The sequence below is a fragment of the Protomyctophum parallelum genome, assembly GCF_964188405.1.
Source record: "Protomyctophum parallelum genome assembly, chromosome: 4".
Taxonomy (NCBI): domain Eukaryota; kingdom Metazoa; phylum Chordata; class Actinopteri; order Myctophiformes; family Myctophidae; genus Protomyctophum; species Protomyctophum parallelum.
Window position 1 is genome coordinate 43152099 of NC_139700.1, and position 16584 is coordinate 43168682.

At 44.2% G+C, this 16584-nt stretch overlaps 1 protein-coding gene across 1 annotated transcript in view; it reads left to right on the plus strand.

The window, feature by feature from the left end:
* Positions 1-4254: 4254 nt before the first annotated feature.
* slc13a1 (solute carrier family 13 member 1) overlaps positions 4255-16584 on the plus strand; it is a gene marked incomplete at both ends in the record, with an annotated part of 57940 nt that continues 45610 nt past the window's right edge. Inside the window, 7 exons of the mRNA XM_083762817.1 lie at positions 4255-4309; positions 5519-5622; positions 8829-8957; positions 11163-11299; positions 11582-11766; positions 14303-14331; positions 14903-15054. Coding sequence (XP_083618943.1) covers positions 4255-4309; positions 5519-5622; positions 8829-8957; positions 11163-11299; positions 11582-11766; positions 14303-14331; positions 14903-15054 — 791 coding nt within the window. The remainder of the gene's footprint in view (positions 4310-5518; positions 5623-8828; positions 8958-11162; positions 11300-11581; positions 11767-14302; positions 14332-14902; positions 15055-16584) is intronic.

The window sequence follows — 16584 nt, forward strand, 5'->3', positions numbered from 1 at the left end:
CTCAAAAGCATTGCCATTATTTTCAAAATGATGAAAATAAAGCTGATAATTGCTTTGTGCTTTGACTTAATTTGATTGTAATGGCTTACTGCTGGAACGGGCAAATATTTTGCCATATTCTTGACATATTATTTTTCATCAGTCTTTACCAATTAGTGAAATTGGTAAAGACACACACGCTTGCTTGTGCGCACACACACACACACACACACACACACACACACACACACACACACACACACACACACACACACACACACACACACACACACACACACACACACACACACCAATTACACCTTTAATATCTGCGGCACAGATTTGACATACATTTATTTCTAAGATGAGCATCACTTCAAAGGACTAAGGAAGATTGCTTTGATCACAGCCCAAAACAATAATGCATAAAACATAGAGCTTATCACACATTAATGCTTTCACTACGTCAGGCACGTCACTGGCCATAAGCCGGTTAAGCCCTTTGAATGCTGATTTTAGGGTGGCTTATTCGAAGCATTTCAATTATTGTCATGGATGAAAAAGTTACAGTGGAACGAAATGTTGTAATTAAAAGAAAGGACAAGTGGCCGCTTTACTTTTTCATTTTGTGACAAAAGCTTGAATAGGGGAAAAACATTAAGAAAACTGAAACTGAAATTGTTTTAGTCTCAGTTCTTGGGAACACTAAAAAGAGTATTTGCCTCCCCCCAAAAAAGCAGAATGGAAGTCATGAAACGGTGACATCAGAGTTTACTAAGCAGGGTAATTATACGATTGGAACAGTGTGCTCAGCCACACACACTCCCAGTAGGCCATGATGTAAGGAATCCCACAATTCTTAAGATCAGCCTAATGGTCACGCTCAGAGCCATAGGCCCTCATTTATCAACCGTGCGTACGCCAAAATATGGGCGCACGCTGAAATTACCGACATTTTCGGCATTTAACATTTCCGGCAAAGCTTGAACTTGAGTAGGACAAATAGTCACGTCTACTCTTCAGCTGGCGTACGCTGTTTTTCTGTTTTACACAAGCGGAGCAGCCTTGTCTGAACTGCTGAGAGGCTGTCACAGGCATCTAAACATATATGTATTCACTCCTAAAATGTTTATATAAAAGGTATGTATAATGTATATGGGCTACATGTAAAAAATAAATAAATAAAAATGTTAAGGAATACATGTGTCATATGAAATTAGTAGGAGATAAAATCGCGCAATTAAAAACAATGTTGCAAAAGATGCTTAAGCCATTTAAACAGTGTTTTGCATGAGCGCATACATGCGAGGATTTGGGCTGTCTGTGCTGAAATATTTCCATGACGGGACGTTGGAGAGTATAGTGCAGCAGTCCCAACGTGGTATAGCCTACTGTAGCATAATCTACAGCATGAAGGCCGATGTCTTTCTTACGGTATGTGCAATATAATAAACCCGACGCGTCGCTCAATGCCAAATGTACCGTGCCAGGCTCCCAGCGCAAGTGGGAACTGCATCGGAGATATATAGGTATATTACCCAGCCAAGCAACCACCAGCCACATGAGGCTATATACGGTTTTTGCTGCACATTCATATGACAGTTGACAGCCCGGCCCGGCGGCCACTGCAGTGACTAACGTCTGCGAGGCAATCTAAATAGACTGTCGAACGTCGGAACGTGCATGGTCAGTTGGTCACGGACGGACCACTGTGATAGAGAGAGACAGACAGACAGACAGACACACTGGACAGGAGGAGCACCTGCAAAACAGCAGCGTGTGTGTGCCTATTTGTTATTTAATTATGGTTCACAGGTTCAGGTTTTCGTTCACTAATATATCTTGTTGTATATTAAATTAAAAATACTTTAATGATTTAATATACAACTAACAACACACAGTGAAAAATTGCGATATGTGTGCGGGGGGTGAGGCGGGCAGCAAGGGAAACGAAGCGAGAGGAGAAACAGACAGCTTTATTTAATGTGTCATGTAGGTGCGTGCGTGCGTGGACATGACAGCAAGGCAAGCGAGGTGAGAGGGAACAGACAGGGTAGGCCTACAACTTTATTGCGAACGCAGTGAGCCACTTACTATGACAGCAAGGGCTGAATGTCTGTGTGTGTGTGTGTGTGTCACGCTGTTACACCACCCGCCCGCCACCAGAGGGCGCAGCTGTAGCACACACACACACACACACACACACACAGGGCGCAGCTGTAGCACACACACACACACACACACACACACACACACGAGCTGCGTTCGCTTCACGCGTTTGCGCGTCTTACTTGTTTAATTCATGCAGGTGTTCGTTGTTTATTTATTTAACAACACACCAGTTAGTTGGGCTTGCAAGTTGCGTGTGCGTGCAGCTTGTGTGCGTCTGTGTGTGTGTGTGTGTGTGTGTGTGTGTGTATGAGAGAGGGGGGTGAGGCGGGCAGAAAGGCACGGTAACCATGGTTTCCAGATCGTATAGCAGTGGTTCAGGTCGCAAAAACGAGGGCGAGGCTTGATTTCTTAGGGCGTGCCAGATCAAATTCAGCCGTGACATTTATTAACGTGAGAACGAAATTAAGGAAGGATCAGCTGTTTGCGATCACTTTATAAATGCCGTGGAGACGTGGGTGTACTACGAAACCTGCACTCGAATTTGTGGCAGATTTTACACTCGATTGATAAATGAGGGCCATAGAGTAAGACGGAGTTTCTTCATGGGGCCAGTCCAATGGCGGCTCTTCTACATAGAGAATGGGCACAACAAATAGGGACAAGTCCTGGACCGGAAGTGGTCAGAAATGCATTGGACTGAGGCAACAGCCCAGCTTCAATGATCTTAAATACCTTTATTTTAGATAGTTTTGTAGTAACCGTACAACATTACAGAGACTTTAGTTGTCACTGTACAATACTTTAAAACAGTTTTCATGTTGCACACATGCCTGAAATTGCTCTTATTTGCGCTGCCCTCGTTGAAAACAATGTATTTGTCCCAGTTCAGGGCTGCATGAACAGCACTCGAGTGCTGGGTTTCTGCCCCCTCAATGTCGTAACTCTTCTATTAGATGGCTCTGGTCACGCTATAATGGGCTACTTCACGTTTTGGCCTAAAACACTTGGACTGTAGGTCGGACTCACAATGTGTCTCCTACCGTCCAACCAACCACAGGCATGTGCAAGACATGAACCAAATATGCAATCGCATTGTACATGGTCTCTACCAGTGTTGTTTTCGTCGACTAAAATGTTCGTTGACTACCTGACAAATGACATAAAAAGGAAAAAAAACTAAGCCATGAGGACTAAAACTATGACTAAATATACTGTTGATTTTGTCAACAAATAAAAACTAGACTAAAATGTTAGGCAGGGACTAGAGATCCATTAAGTCATTTTACACTTGGTTGCATGCTGAAAATAGCAGATCTACTAGAAAGTGTAAAATCAGCCATTATGACGGCATCAAGGCCCGCTAAAATACATTTTAGTCTACTACATCAACTGTAGATTTAGTGGACTAAAATCTTATATTTAGTCGACTAAAACTAAAACCAGGTGACTAAAATGTGACTAAAAGTAAATGAAAACTATTCAACTATGACTATGACTAAAACTAAAATAGAAAATGTCCTGCCAAAAACAACATTGGTCTCTACTGACCAGTGACCATATTATTCACACAGTGTTGCTCTTCCAAAATGCCCTCCGTGTTAATATAGTCAGGTCAAACAGTGGCTACGTTTACATGAGCAGTTAAATCCCCTTTTCATTCCGAATAGAATTTCAATCCTATTAAACGTTGTTATGTAAACACCTACAAAAACTTACATCCGAATGAAAACGCTCGATGCGATCTAAAAAACATTCCGATGTCACTGGCCGAATTACTCCGATGTTCAATGCGATTGAAAGAAAATTGGACTCATGTATACACTAATTCGGATGTAAGTTCATTCTGGTCTTTCTGAGCATGCTCCAAGGCGCTCATATCCAAGGCGCGCCGAGGAGTTTGCACATAGAGTGCGACACTGCGTTATTTCGTTCCTTTTTTCAGATCCGAAATCCACAAAAAAACGTGGAGCAGCAGCAGATGACGATAACCCTGATCTGTGTGTAGTGTGTGTGTGTGTGTGTGTGTGTGTGTGTGTGTGTGTGTGTGTGTTCAACGGTCTCTCTCTCTCTCTCTCTAAAAAATAACGAGCGACCCGATACAATAATAATCAGTGTTGCATGCCCTGGCCGTGCTGTAGATAATAAAGTACAAATAAAAACGAGATGATCACCTTCCCAGCGGAGAAGCGGAGCCGCAGCGGGTGGGGAAAAAAAGACGGTAAACATATTTGCCCGTCCCTATCCAACCAGCAGCCTCAAAGCTACTGCGGAATGAAATGATGGGATTTCAAAGTATCGTCTTTCGTCTGTAATATGTTTGTATTGTTGAGACAGTCACAATGAATGAACTGAATATTTTATGTGTCCAACAGATGGCGTAGTTTCATGTGAATTAACATGTATCATGTCTTCTATCACTTCTCCATATAAACACTCATTCTGAATGACCATTTCCCATGTAAACTCGCGGCAAAAAACATTACATCGGATGTATTTTATTGTCTCCACCAGGCCGAAGGCATGGGGGGAGAGTATGTTTTGCACTCCGTCCGTCCGTGTGTCCGTCCGTCCGTGTGTGTGTGTGTCCGTGAGCAGCTAATCTCCGGCACCGTTAACCCGGTCGATGCCAAATTTTGCACACACACTCCCTGGATGCCAACGATGAACCTCTGCCCCAAAATTTCCAGAACGGCCTGTTATAGCGCCACCAGGAGGCCGCTTTGTGCAAAACAAGTTTTTGCACAGTACACCTACAGATTTTGTCCAAACATCGCGCAAATTGGTACACAGTCTCTCTAGAGCCATTCAACGAAACGGGTCTTTCAGATTTCTCAGACTCCATCCTGATTGGTTAAGATTGGCTTCCAAAGTTCACAGGAGTGCTCAGTTTCAAACAAAATGCTGCAAATCATGAACACATCGCGTGATTTCCGTGAAATTGTGCACGCACATTCCCACTAGGCCGAGGAAGAAATGCCACATGAACAATTTCAACTCAGCCTCAAGGTGGCGCTATAACTGGCCGAAAAGTGTTTTTACCTCTAACTGCACGGATCTGTGGATAATTTACTTTTGTTGCCCTTTTATCCAACCACCAGATGAAGGCAAGCTGCAATGTCCTACATTCCTATCCTGGTGGAGACCTGTGCCCAGAAGGGCACTTTTTCTAGTTCAGAAGTATTTATTCGGAATGATCACCCTTCATGTAAACGTAGGCAGTATAACGACATGCAATATCCTTTTGTGTGTTTTTCTTTGACAGGTTCAGTGGCTAATAAACCTTTACGAGCGGCCACTGGTGAATGATATACATGTAACAGATAGATAAGGAAAGGTTTCCGTCTCTCTGTCTCGATCTCTCTCCGGGACATTTGGTGTTGTGCAGCAGCGTGTCTGTTTTTAACTTTTTTGTTGTGGCGTGCTGCAGAGATGAGGCGCTTCATGAGAACGTTGTGGAACTATCGGGATGTCCTTGTCTTTGTTTTGACTCCCCTGGCTCTCCTTCCTCTTCCTCTGGCTGTCGGGACCAAGGTGAGACCATCTCAACGCCGCGCAGGCGCACATTGCTTTTGTCTTTTAATATAATGTCATTTAGTTTAGTCATATTTTAGTCATCTGATTTTTATTAATTTTTTGTGTCTAGTTTTAGTCAATCTATTAGTCAATCTATGGTTGATTTTGTCTGTTCCCTGTCACAAGAAACAGTTCTCTTCATTTCGAGCGTCTCACACACACACACACACACACACACACACACACACGGGGGGGGGGGGGTGTGTCCTCCATGCCTGGGAAGAACTACAACAAACCAAATTTGATAGAGGGCTGTGGACATGTGGAAGCAAAACAAACCCAGCCTCACTCGGCAATTGACACTAGTGTAAAAAAAAACCCATCTGTGTCTGTGTGTGTGAACTAGTCATTTATTTCCAGGCATAAAGTAGGCTAGAAACCGCTAGATAGCAGCAAGGCGCAAGAACACAACAAACACAAGCCCAGCTCACACACTGCTGTGCGTTCTTAAAACTAAAGTCATTATTTATCTGAAAGAAAAGAGTCGCAAAGCTGAAGGACCTGTACAGGATGAGCATGTACAAGGGAGGGAAGCGTCGCAACCATCGATCAACTGATAATGTGGCCAGCCAAACCCCCCCCCCCCCCGTCCGAAACGTAATCTCGATCGAAACTCAAGCAGAAACAACACAAGTTTTCTCCCCCGTGCGTGTGTGTGTGCGTGCGCGCGATGCGCGACATCTCAAGACCCCCAGCTGACCGAACTCACCGTGTGCAACTCGAAACCTTCCCGTCAAACATGGATCCATCCAAGTCTTATCGAAAAGCAATCCATTACCGCGCATACAGCACATTCACTGATTTCACTCCCAACGTCCCCCACACGCGTTGCCCGTGCATGCGCGCGTGCACGCGTGTGCACATGTGCTGCAACAGCCAGCCACAGGGTGGTGCACCAACTCTCTCAAAACGATAATTATTTCCAGGGCCGGATTCGGTACGTTTTTTTTTTTTTTTTTTTTTCCATGTTTATTTTTTCCTAGCTTTTTATTTTTATTTTGTCAGTAAAAAAAATGACCTTTTTTTTTTCAAAGATTTCTATATCGGTATGACAAAATGGCACCAGTGACAAAGATGGCACTGAAAGAGTTAAGGCAGTTTCACGCACTGTACAAGGTGCCCTGTTTTTTGAGTGGTGGAACCACTCACTTACGGAGCTATGTGTGTGGGTGGGTGGCTGGCTGGCTGGGTGGGTATGAGCACGAAAACAGCATGGTTGTTTTTCACCACCTGTGCGCAACCTAACACACACACAAACACACACACACACATATTAACTGTATATGATGATTTTGGGTGTGCCAGTACAGTACAGTACAGTACAGTACAGTACAGTAGAGGGTCCAGTAGAGGGACGGGCACACGGTAACTCTGTCATTTCTCAACCGTTTTGGACGCGGGGCGGCACGCCGGAACCGGGCCGGCACCCTGGGCGCGTTCCCGTGGGTCCGGAACTCCCCCCCCACCCCCACCCCAGGAACCCCCACACGGAGTTGCACCACTCAATTCACACGGGTGAAGTGAGAGAGGCTTTTTAGTTATTTTGTGATTTGTGATTTTTGTGTTGTGCACTGTCTTGTTGCTTTGTCTTCTTATATTGGTCGGTTGTTTGAATGTTGATTGTTTTATTCACATTGTCCTTTGATTTATCATTATGATATGTTTCTGTGTTTTTAAACGTGCCGGGCACTTTGTGACTAATACTGTCTGTGAAAGGTATAGGCTCTATAAATAAAATGTACTTATCCTATGCCTCCTGAAGAACAACATAGTTTCTATGTTTTTCCACAGAGGGAAAACAAAATCCCATTTAGTTCGAATGTAATAAACCAAGGCCATTGTTCAATTTCCAATCCTAGGAGGCTTGAGGTCAATTTCATTAACTGGATTCCACTTATCCTCTGAAATTGATATTCTTGTCTTCAGGGCACAGAGAATTACCAAGCCTGTTTCCGACTGGTATGAATTAAGTTTTCTTCTTCTTCTTTTTTTTTTTTTCCCCAAGTCCAATTAGAACCGAAACAATATCTGTTCCCATCATTATAATAGATATACAAGGTTTTATTACTTCAGCTCCGACACTTAACATTCAACAAGGGTGACAGTATATTTCAGGAGACCACTGTTGTGACATTCCTTTCAACCCTTTGTGACATTCTTTTTTGTAAAGATAATAGTGTGATGCAGTATAGCACGCTAATTCTTTACTTGTGTCTTTCAGGGGCATGTTTAAGCCTTTATTATTTGACATTATCAGTTGGACATAAACGGAACCATGTGCTCACCCCTCCCAGTGAGCTGTGGGGTCCCTCAAGGAAGCATACTAGGACCGTTACTGTTTCTACTATACATTAACGACATGAGTGCCGCCTGTAATTGCAAATTGTTCCTGTTTGCCGACGACTCAGAACTCCTGATATCGGGAGAAGACAAAAAGCAGGTTGAAGAGGCTCTCGGTGCAGAACTCACGGAAATCCGAACCGATAACAAACTCTCATTGCATCTTGGTAAAACAGAATCCATCCTTTTCGGGTCCTTAGTATAGGATTAATGTACATGATTTTAAGGTCCAAGTTGACAACATAGTAATCTCTATAGCAAAGAAGAGGTTACATATCTAGACTGTATCCTTGACAATAAGCTGACAGGTGAGAGCATGGCAACAAGGGCGATCAAAAGAGTAAATCAAAGGACAAGATTCCTGGGCAGAATCTCCTCTTTTGTTAACAAAAGCTGGAGCATGCATACTGCCCATTTTTGACAATGCTTGCACATCCTGGTTCTCTTAACACCTCAAAGGCACAGACGAATAAGCTCCAAATCTCCCAAAACAAACTAATTCGAGCTTGTAGATCGCCTGCTTTCAGTAGCCTATACTCAACATGTACAACAAAGTATTTCGCCTGTTGTGGTGTACATAGTGTGGTAGGCTATGCATTGGGCTCCATTTGTACCCTCACAGAGTTATCCCATTTTGGGCGGGAACCCCTTTTGGTATTTTTGAAAAATTCGAAGAACGACTGACATAGAAACATAGCTTTTTCAGAAAACTGTCGGGATGTAGAAGACATTTTTAGATTCTGAACTGGGTTAAACACAAAAAAGTGTGTGTGTGTGTGTGTGCATGTGTGCGTGTGCATGCGTGTGTGTGTGCGCGCGTCTAGGTGTCAGAATGTGCGTTCGTGCTGTGTCTCATGGCGGTCTACTGGGTGACCGAGGTGTTGCCTCTCGCTGTAACAGCCATGCTGCCTGCCTTGCTCTTCCCTCTCCTCGGCATCATGAAGTCATCTGAGGTGAGTGAGGAAAAAAACACGTCCTTAATAATGTTTTTGTTAATGTAACCACTTGGGACATAATAATGTTCCCAGACTCAGGGTGAAGTGTGCAATTTATTGAAGGGGATTCAGGGCATTTCAAACTGCCGCAGCATAGCCACCAGTAGTGGAAATGTGTTTCTCGAACAGCTGTTGACTGGCTCCCATGTTGACAAGACCCCTGCTGGGAAGTGTGTCGTTCGTGTACCAGCATCAACTAATATGTTGAAACGAGGCTCTGAAACAGCAGTAACTGTGTGAGGCTAGATTATCCACATCATGTGTGCAACGGTGTAATGTTGTGTCTCCCTCTGTAATGTATTTTTTGTTTGTCATTGATGTTTTATGTGTGGCTGTAGCTGGGGTGAAAGCCCAAGACAAATTCCCCTTGTGGACAATAAAGTTTACCTTGACCTTGAAGTTGACACTCTATGCCCCAAAGTACAGTAGATGGAACAGAAATAATTATAGAACAGATTGGCATACTAAGATTCTATTATAGTAGCCAAACTACATATATTTAGTTGTATAATGATTAACGAATAGCACAAATGGACAATCTACAACTCACAAGGTGGTACATTATAGCGGGTATGCACATGCTTAACCCATTTCGACCTGACGTTGAAATTTTAAAAATGTCTTTCAAAATCCTGACAGTTTTCTGAAAAACCTTATATGTTTCTGTATCAGTGGTGCTCAATATTTCATGTCAAGAAACCCAAAAATTATATGCAATATGCCTCCACCCCCCATCTGAAAATATGTTCTTCCAGGGACCCCACAGAAGCAAAGATATGAGTTGAAATGTTCACTCTGTAAGTCTGTACTAATTATATATATATATTCAAAGATTTGAGGCACATTTTCACACATTTTCAAAAATAGCAGACCTACAAGTTCATAGCGCAGCACTGAGTGCCACGCTATGAGCTTGTAGATCTGCTATTTTTAAATAGTTAACCCAACGGGAACCCATTTTGGTGTTCGCATCACGTTATGCTTTAGCTATTGAAAAATAGCAGATCTACAAGCTCATATCGCGCCACCGAGTGGCACGCTACGAGCTTGTAGGTCTGCTATTTTTGAAAAATCGAAGAACGACTGACATTTTTAGAATCTGATCTCAGGTCAGAATGGGTTCATCAGACCAGTGTGTGTCCAGTGGAAACCTCGTATGAATCTGATCTCAGGTCAGAATGGGTTAAAACACAGAAAGGGGTTCCCCGCCCCAAAATGGGTTAAAGTGAATGGCACATCGTGTGGCAAAGCAACATGCAAATTGAGTTTAACATTGTTTAATGTTGTTTAATGCAATCAGACAGGACTTTTCTGTTCGGATGCATGGGCTGTCAAGCCCAGAAACGTTTTTTTTTGCCACTCAGTATAGGCATTCCTGCATAACTTGCAGGAATGATGATGATGTCACGCACATAATTATACCCTGTCTATTGCAATGCGTTAACTTGTGAGGTTTATTTTGTATTTCTTTCTGGCCTATTATGACATGCCCAACATTGGGAGAACACGGGTTGGAAATGGTTGCATTATTGAGGCCAAATCATCTCTGATGGATGAAGAATTAAGATAAGTTACATTATGATAAACGTCTCCCTATCTCTCCTTTTATTCTCCTTTATCTTTCTTGCTTTGTCCTCTCTCTCTCTCCCTCTGTTTTTTCCATGACTCCTGTCTCGTGTTCTCTGGGGTGCAGTACTTAGTTTAGACAGTATTTGGTTTAGACTAGTCATTGGTTAGCCTCGGTACCAGGCTTTCATTTTTGTTGGTGCAAAAATTGAAAGCCTGGAGGAACGCATTGGCCGCTCTGGTCTAAAAGTGGGAGTCAACCCTTCCGGATGGGGCGTCGTTCCAAATGATGTGACGTAGCGCTGCACTAGGGGGGAGAGGAGGGGCCCGGGGTGACGGACAGATCGATGAGATCCAATCAGGGCTTGCGCAAATCTCAGCCGCGACCCGACCCTCTAGACCAGAAACCTAACACGTTAGCTCAGGCTAGTCATTGGTTAGCCCAGGCATTAGTCCTACAACTACAACCTATCTCAAACCCTCACCCTAAACCTAACCTCCCACGGGGCAGCACACCTAAACCTAACCATAACCCATGTCTAACCAATGACTAGTCTAAACTAAGTATGCACCCCATTCTCTGTGTCTCTGTCTCAGGTGGCGAGGGTGTATTTCAAAGACTTCCACTTCCTGTTGATAGGGGTCATGTGCCTGGCCACCTCCATTGAGAAGTGGGGGCTCCACCGGAGGATAGCTCTCAGGCTGATCACTCTGGTTGGGGTCAACCCTGCATGGTGAGCACTGTTTGTTTTTGGGCAGCAAATTTAGATTTTATGTTTTAGTTTTAGTCATTGTTTACTGATTGGTCTAGAAGTTGGGTGGGCGGTTTTGCAGGCATGGGGGTTTCGCATCTGAACCAGAGGGAGGCGGGGTCAATGCTTAAGGACATCACCGCGAGTATGATGGCCTCGACTCGTTATGAAGGTGACGGTGATAACTTATCACCTAAAACTGGAGTATGTATGAGCCTTCATTGCTTCATCGTTGCCCTGTGATCTCCCTCCGCTCTATAAAAGGCTGTTGTTGGGGTTCATGGGGGGATGCTCCTTCCTCTCCATGTGGGTCCACAACACCTCTGCCGTCACCATGGTCATGCCCATCGTGGAGGCCGTCATCCAGCACCTGGTGAGGCCAGAGGAGGTAGAGGAGGTGACACAGGCTGCAGGCCCCGGCCACCACAACCCTGGGCTGGAGCTCAACGGTAGGCCTGTAGCAACCATGCACCATATGTGGCTACAAAGCTGACCTGTTTACCTGAGAGTCGAAATTAAAAAAAAAAGTCCTCTGAAAGAATATATATTCAAAGATTTGTGCCGCATTTTCACGATTTAAAAGAAAATAGCAGACCTACAAGCTCGTAGCGTGCCACTCGGTGGCGCACTATGAGCTTGTAGATCTGCTATTTTTCAATAGCTAAAGTATAACATAATGCTTAGTTAAAACACCAAAAGGGGTTAACACCCATAATGGGTTAACTACGGTAACTCAGTAGTTCTCAAGCTTTGTAATTTCAAGTGGGCTATATTTACCAAAAAGTAATTAAAGAGTATAAAGTGATAGTTTTTTGTTAATACAAAAAGGGTTTTTATTTAAATAGGTAAAACACTATATTCCGATAGTAATGATTGTTATAGAGTGTTTGTTCATTTCTCCAGTTCTTTAATAAACAGAAAATACATTTTCATTTAGGTGACAAAATGTTAGGCAATCAAGAGAGAGTACTGATTTATCAGCTTAATTTTTATGTCTGCAACATTTGCTGGGCAGACAGGGAGACCCCTAATGCAAAAATACACTCCATTGCAACGATTACTATGTAGTCATATTTAAGACTTATTTTAACATAAAATAACCCACACAAAGAAAAGTATGAAGAGACATGCGAGGATGTATTGTAAATTGTCTCTGAGTCGCAGTGTGTTTCTGCTAATGACTAGAATCATGGCTACCGTTTGAGTCTGTAATGACATCCATTAGCATCAGTCATTAACTGACTAATGTCTGTAATTTGTGTAGAGACCGCTGGGCATGTTTACACGGAGGAGAACACGAGGTAGGTAGGCTATGTGGAGTACATTATTCAATCTTAAAACATGACGTATGTGTGGTTTTCATGGTTGATATGTATTTGGCTGCAGACCCACTTGAAGAATATTTTATTAAGGTTAGCATATATTAAAAAAAGAAAATAATCCTGGGGTACCTATAGACCCCAATGCATTATCCAATCTTAATCCAAATTCATAGTGCGTATGACAACCCTTCCGCGAGCCATATTTCCTTGGCTTCATGGACGTAGTATTTCTTTGGGGAACGTGCCACACAGGCTATGAGCCACTTGGCTCCTGAGATGAAATGTCTAGCCGGCAGCTCACTCCCAACACGTCATTAACGTCATACCGTTTTGGATTGGTTGACTGGCCTGGAGATACAGAGCGTGTTCAGTTGTGCTCAAGGAGCCCTATATAAATGTCAAGAGTTAAGAGCTATGCCCACAGCTTGTCTTAGACTGTATTCTGCCCTTATACTACATGTATCTGTACAGTACTAGACACTGACAGTATAGACAAGACAGACAAAGACAAAAGACAAAAAAAACGTAACTTTTCTTGTACTTTACTTGAAGTATTCGTAAAATGACATATGTCCAAGGCCCAACGTTAAACGCACACAGCGGTGCGTATGGCAGCCAGGAGACGTGGCTGAAGCAGTGTGACTGAATTTACATAAAACATATCCAAAATATTCACATGAACAAAAACACCCACAAGAGCTATAGTTATCCTCAGAAAGAAAACATATAAACAACAAAAATGCATGCAAAATAAGAGGTACAACAATGGGATTTCTCTATACACATGAAAATCACTCAAAAGGGTTAGCAAATCCCCAATCTGAGAACCCATCGGCAAAACATAAAGAAAACAGTGCCCTCTTTTCCTTTGAATTTGATGCAAATCAACAGTCTATAGAGACACTGGCACATCCCAAAGTCAATGGAGGACAAAGTACTCATTTCCACTTTTAATAACCTACTGTGTTTCAGCCATGAGCTTTCATCACTGCAATAACCTTTTTAATTGCAAGGACCCCCAGTTTGATAGGCATTAGGCCACCGACGTTATACCCTTCTTTCTTTTTTTCGAATTAGATATTTTTTGGTCTCTTTCTGCCTTTATTGATAGAGATAGTATAGACTGACAGAAAATGGGGAGAGAGATGGGGAGTGACACGCAGCGAAGGTCGTCGGGATCGTGAGTCGAACATGCGACACGCTGGCAGGCGGCACTATAGGGCAGCCGATAGGCCGAGGAACGCAGCCAATCGGAACGCAACCGATCAACGACAGGTCTCCTCCAGGTCTGTTGAAGACCTGCTTGCGCAACAACGCAAGCGTGAAAAAAGCTAAACAGAATCCAGGTCTGGTGAGTCGCGGGCGTGTGCACGTAACGAGCATGTGCGCAACAAATTCACGGGACCGCGCTCGCGTAAATACGCTTGCGTTGTCGCACCGCGACTTCTCCGAGCAAAAACGCATTGAAAATGAACTATAGGCGTGTTTTATCGCTCCCCGTTTGCATAGGTGCTCAGACGGCTACGCCGGCCGCCCCGGGGCCACTGGGACCCTAATCTATAGTGAAAGGTCCTCTGTGTATAACGGTCATTAGTTCTTGTTCTTTGTACTGTATACAGCTGGTCCAGTGAGCGTGGATCAATCGCTGCTGTCTCTCTCTCAGTACAGCTCAGCATCCAGAAGAAGGCCAAGGTCACTGTACTCCTGAGGAGCCATCATCACATGTGGAGGTGAATGAGTATACTGTAATACCATTTTACTGTCAGGTACATACTGTATAGTACTGTATCATAGCACAATGTACTCTAATACCATCATAACTCAATAAAACCACTATACTATCCGGTACAAGAGTGTACATACTGTATCAGAACACAAGAATTGTACACATGATACATCATAACTTAACCTTTTCACAGAATTCATTGGAATTTCACTGGGATGTTGTGACCAAATTAATTAACCACTTTATTACGGTATACTTTTGTCATACGATATTGTCACATGGTGAAAATAGCCTTGTCCCACCTCATCATGATGTCACGATGTGAGCTTTATAGGTCATATATTTTACAGTACAAGAGACTATAAAGTATTTTTCAACCAAATTTGAAATGTTCACTTTCTCTAATAACAACCTAAAACATGAACCTTGGTTGAAAAAAACTAAAGTTGTCCTTTAAGCATTTGCCTTCAATGATGTGCCCAATTCGGATGCCAGCCAGGATTTATGTGGTTAAATGTGAATGGTCATGCTTTACAGATAACGATGTCCGTCACCACAGAGAGCAGGAACAGAGAGCGCATGCTGTGCAAGGCTCTGTGTCTGGGTGTTGCATATTCCTCCAACATCGGAGGCATCGCCACCCTGCCTGGAACCTCCCCCAATCTCATCTTCTCACAGTACATCAATGAGTGAGTCGTGAGTCGTGAGTCTCACAGTCAGGGCTACACTGGGACATAAAATTCGGCCTGGTCATTTTCGCCAGCCCACCACATTTTCACCAGCCCACCACAACCAGCGTGCAGATAGCAGAAACTATACCGCCCGCTCCGTCGAGGCACACACAAACAAGCCCTAATACCACCAATTTACCACAACATAAATGATACAAACCAACAGACAACTACACAACCCTTTGTTGCTCTCACAAGAATGATGCTGGCAAAATGATTCAACATAGAAGAGGGTTTATTTGTCACTCACTGATACAGGTACAGTGAAATTATCATGATGTCACTGGCAGAATTATGGCAGCACATTGTTTTTGAGTGGTGCAACCACTCCAAGGAACAGCAATGTCCGTGTTCACCTATGTGTTCACCTATGTGGCCATGAGCACCAGTATATGACTATGAGTACCAGTAGGTGGCGCTGTTGTGGCAGAAACACAGAGAGAGAGATAGTATTAGTGCCGCACTGTTGCCTGTTAATGAGAGAGAGAGGAGAGGAGGGGGGGGGGGGGGGGAGGGGAGTTGCACCACTCAGTTCACACAGGTGTGATTTGTTTATATCATGGCGGCCCCCTAGAGTCGCGGCCCACCGGGAATATGCCCAGGTACGTCCTATGGCCAGTCCAGCCCTGCTCACAGTACATCAATGAGTGAGTCGTGAGGTAGGTAGACGAGCTAGGTAGACGGCGCCACCGCTTGCTTTGTTTTAGGTGTTGCGCGCGCCGTCAACGCGCATTGTCGTGCATGTGGGGGGGTGTGCGTGCAGCTTCAGAACTACCGGGGCGGGGCCGCAGGCAGCCCTACCGTTAGCTCATCGCTGCTGAAAAGAAACCGTAAACGACTGCTATTGTAATTTATATTGTGATAATTAAACATTTTAAACTAGCAATTGAACCTCCACCTACGCTTCTACACTTTTTTGTGTAGGGCTCCCTCTCGTAACGGAGGGATGGGGCCCTCTTTGTCGCTATCCTGGGCGCCTTTCTGGTCGGTGATTTAGGCCCCTGGTCCAAATCACGTCTTGTGACCGGCGCCATGGGGCAGGCCATAGGCTTGGTCACAGTGGAGCTGGACTTGGCAGGGATCCTACCACTGGGGCTAGGAAGGGAAGGCCAAGGTTCAACGGCCTGGCGGGAGAGGCTAGCTCTGAGGTCAAGACCTCCATCGTCGTTGGGTCCCCGGATGGGGTCGTCAGCGATCCTTCTGAAGTGCGCACAGACACGTGCGAGGTGGCGGCCCTTGTCCTTAGTAGTGAGGACAAGGCAGCATGGACAGAAACCATGTGTTTCAATTCAAAGGCCTGACGAGAATGCTCAAGGCCTAAACAGAACATGCACGAGGTGTGCGGGTCGTCTGTTGCCAGGGTTCTGTTGCAGTTGCGACTGAAACATACACGCTGACGGTCCTCCTGGGCCTGGTTGTGCTGTGTATCGTCACCGCCAGTAGCCATGTTGCCTAGTTTAGTTTTCCAACTGTCCACTGAGGTGTAGT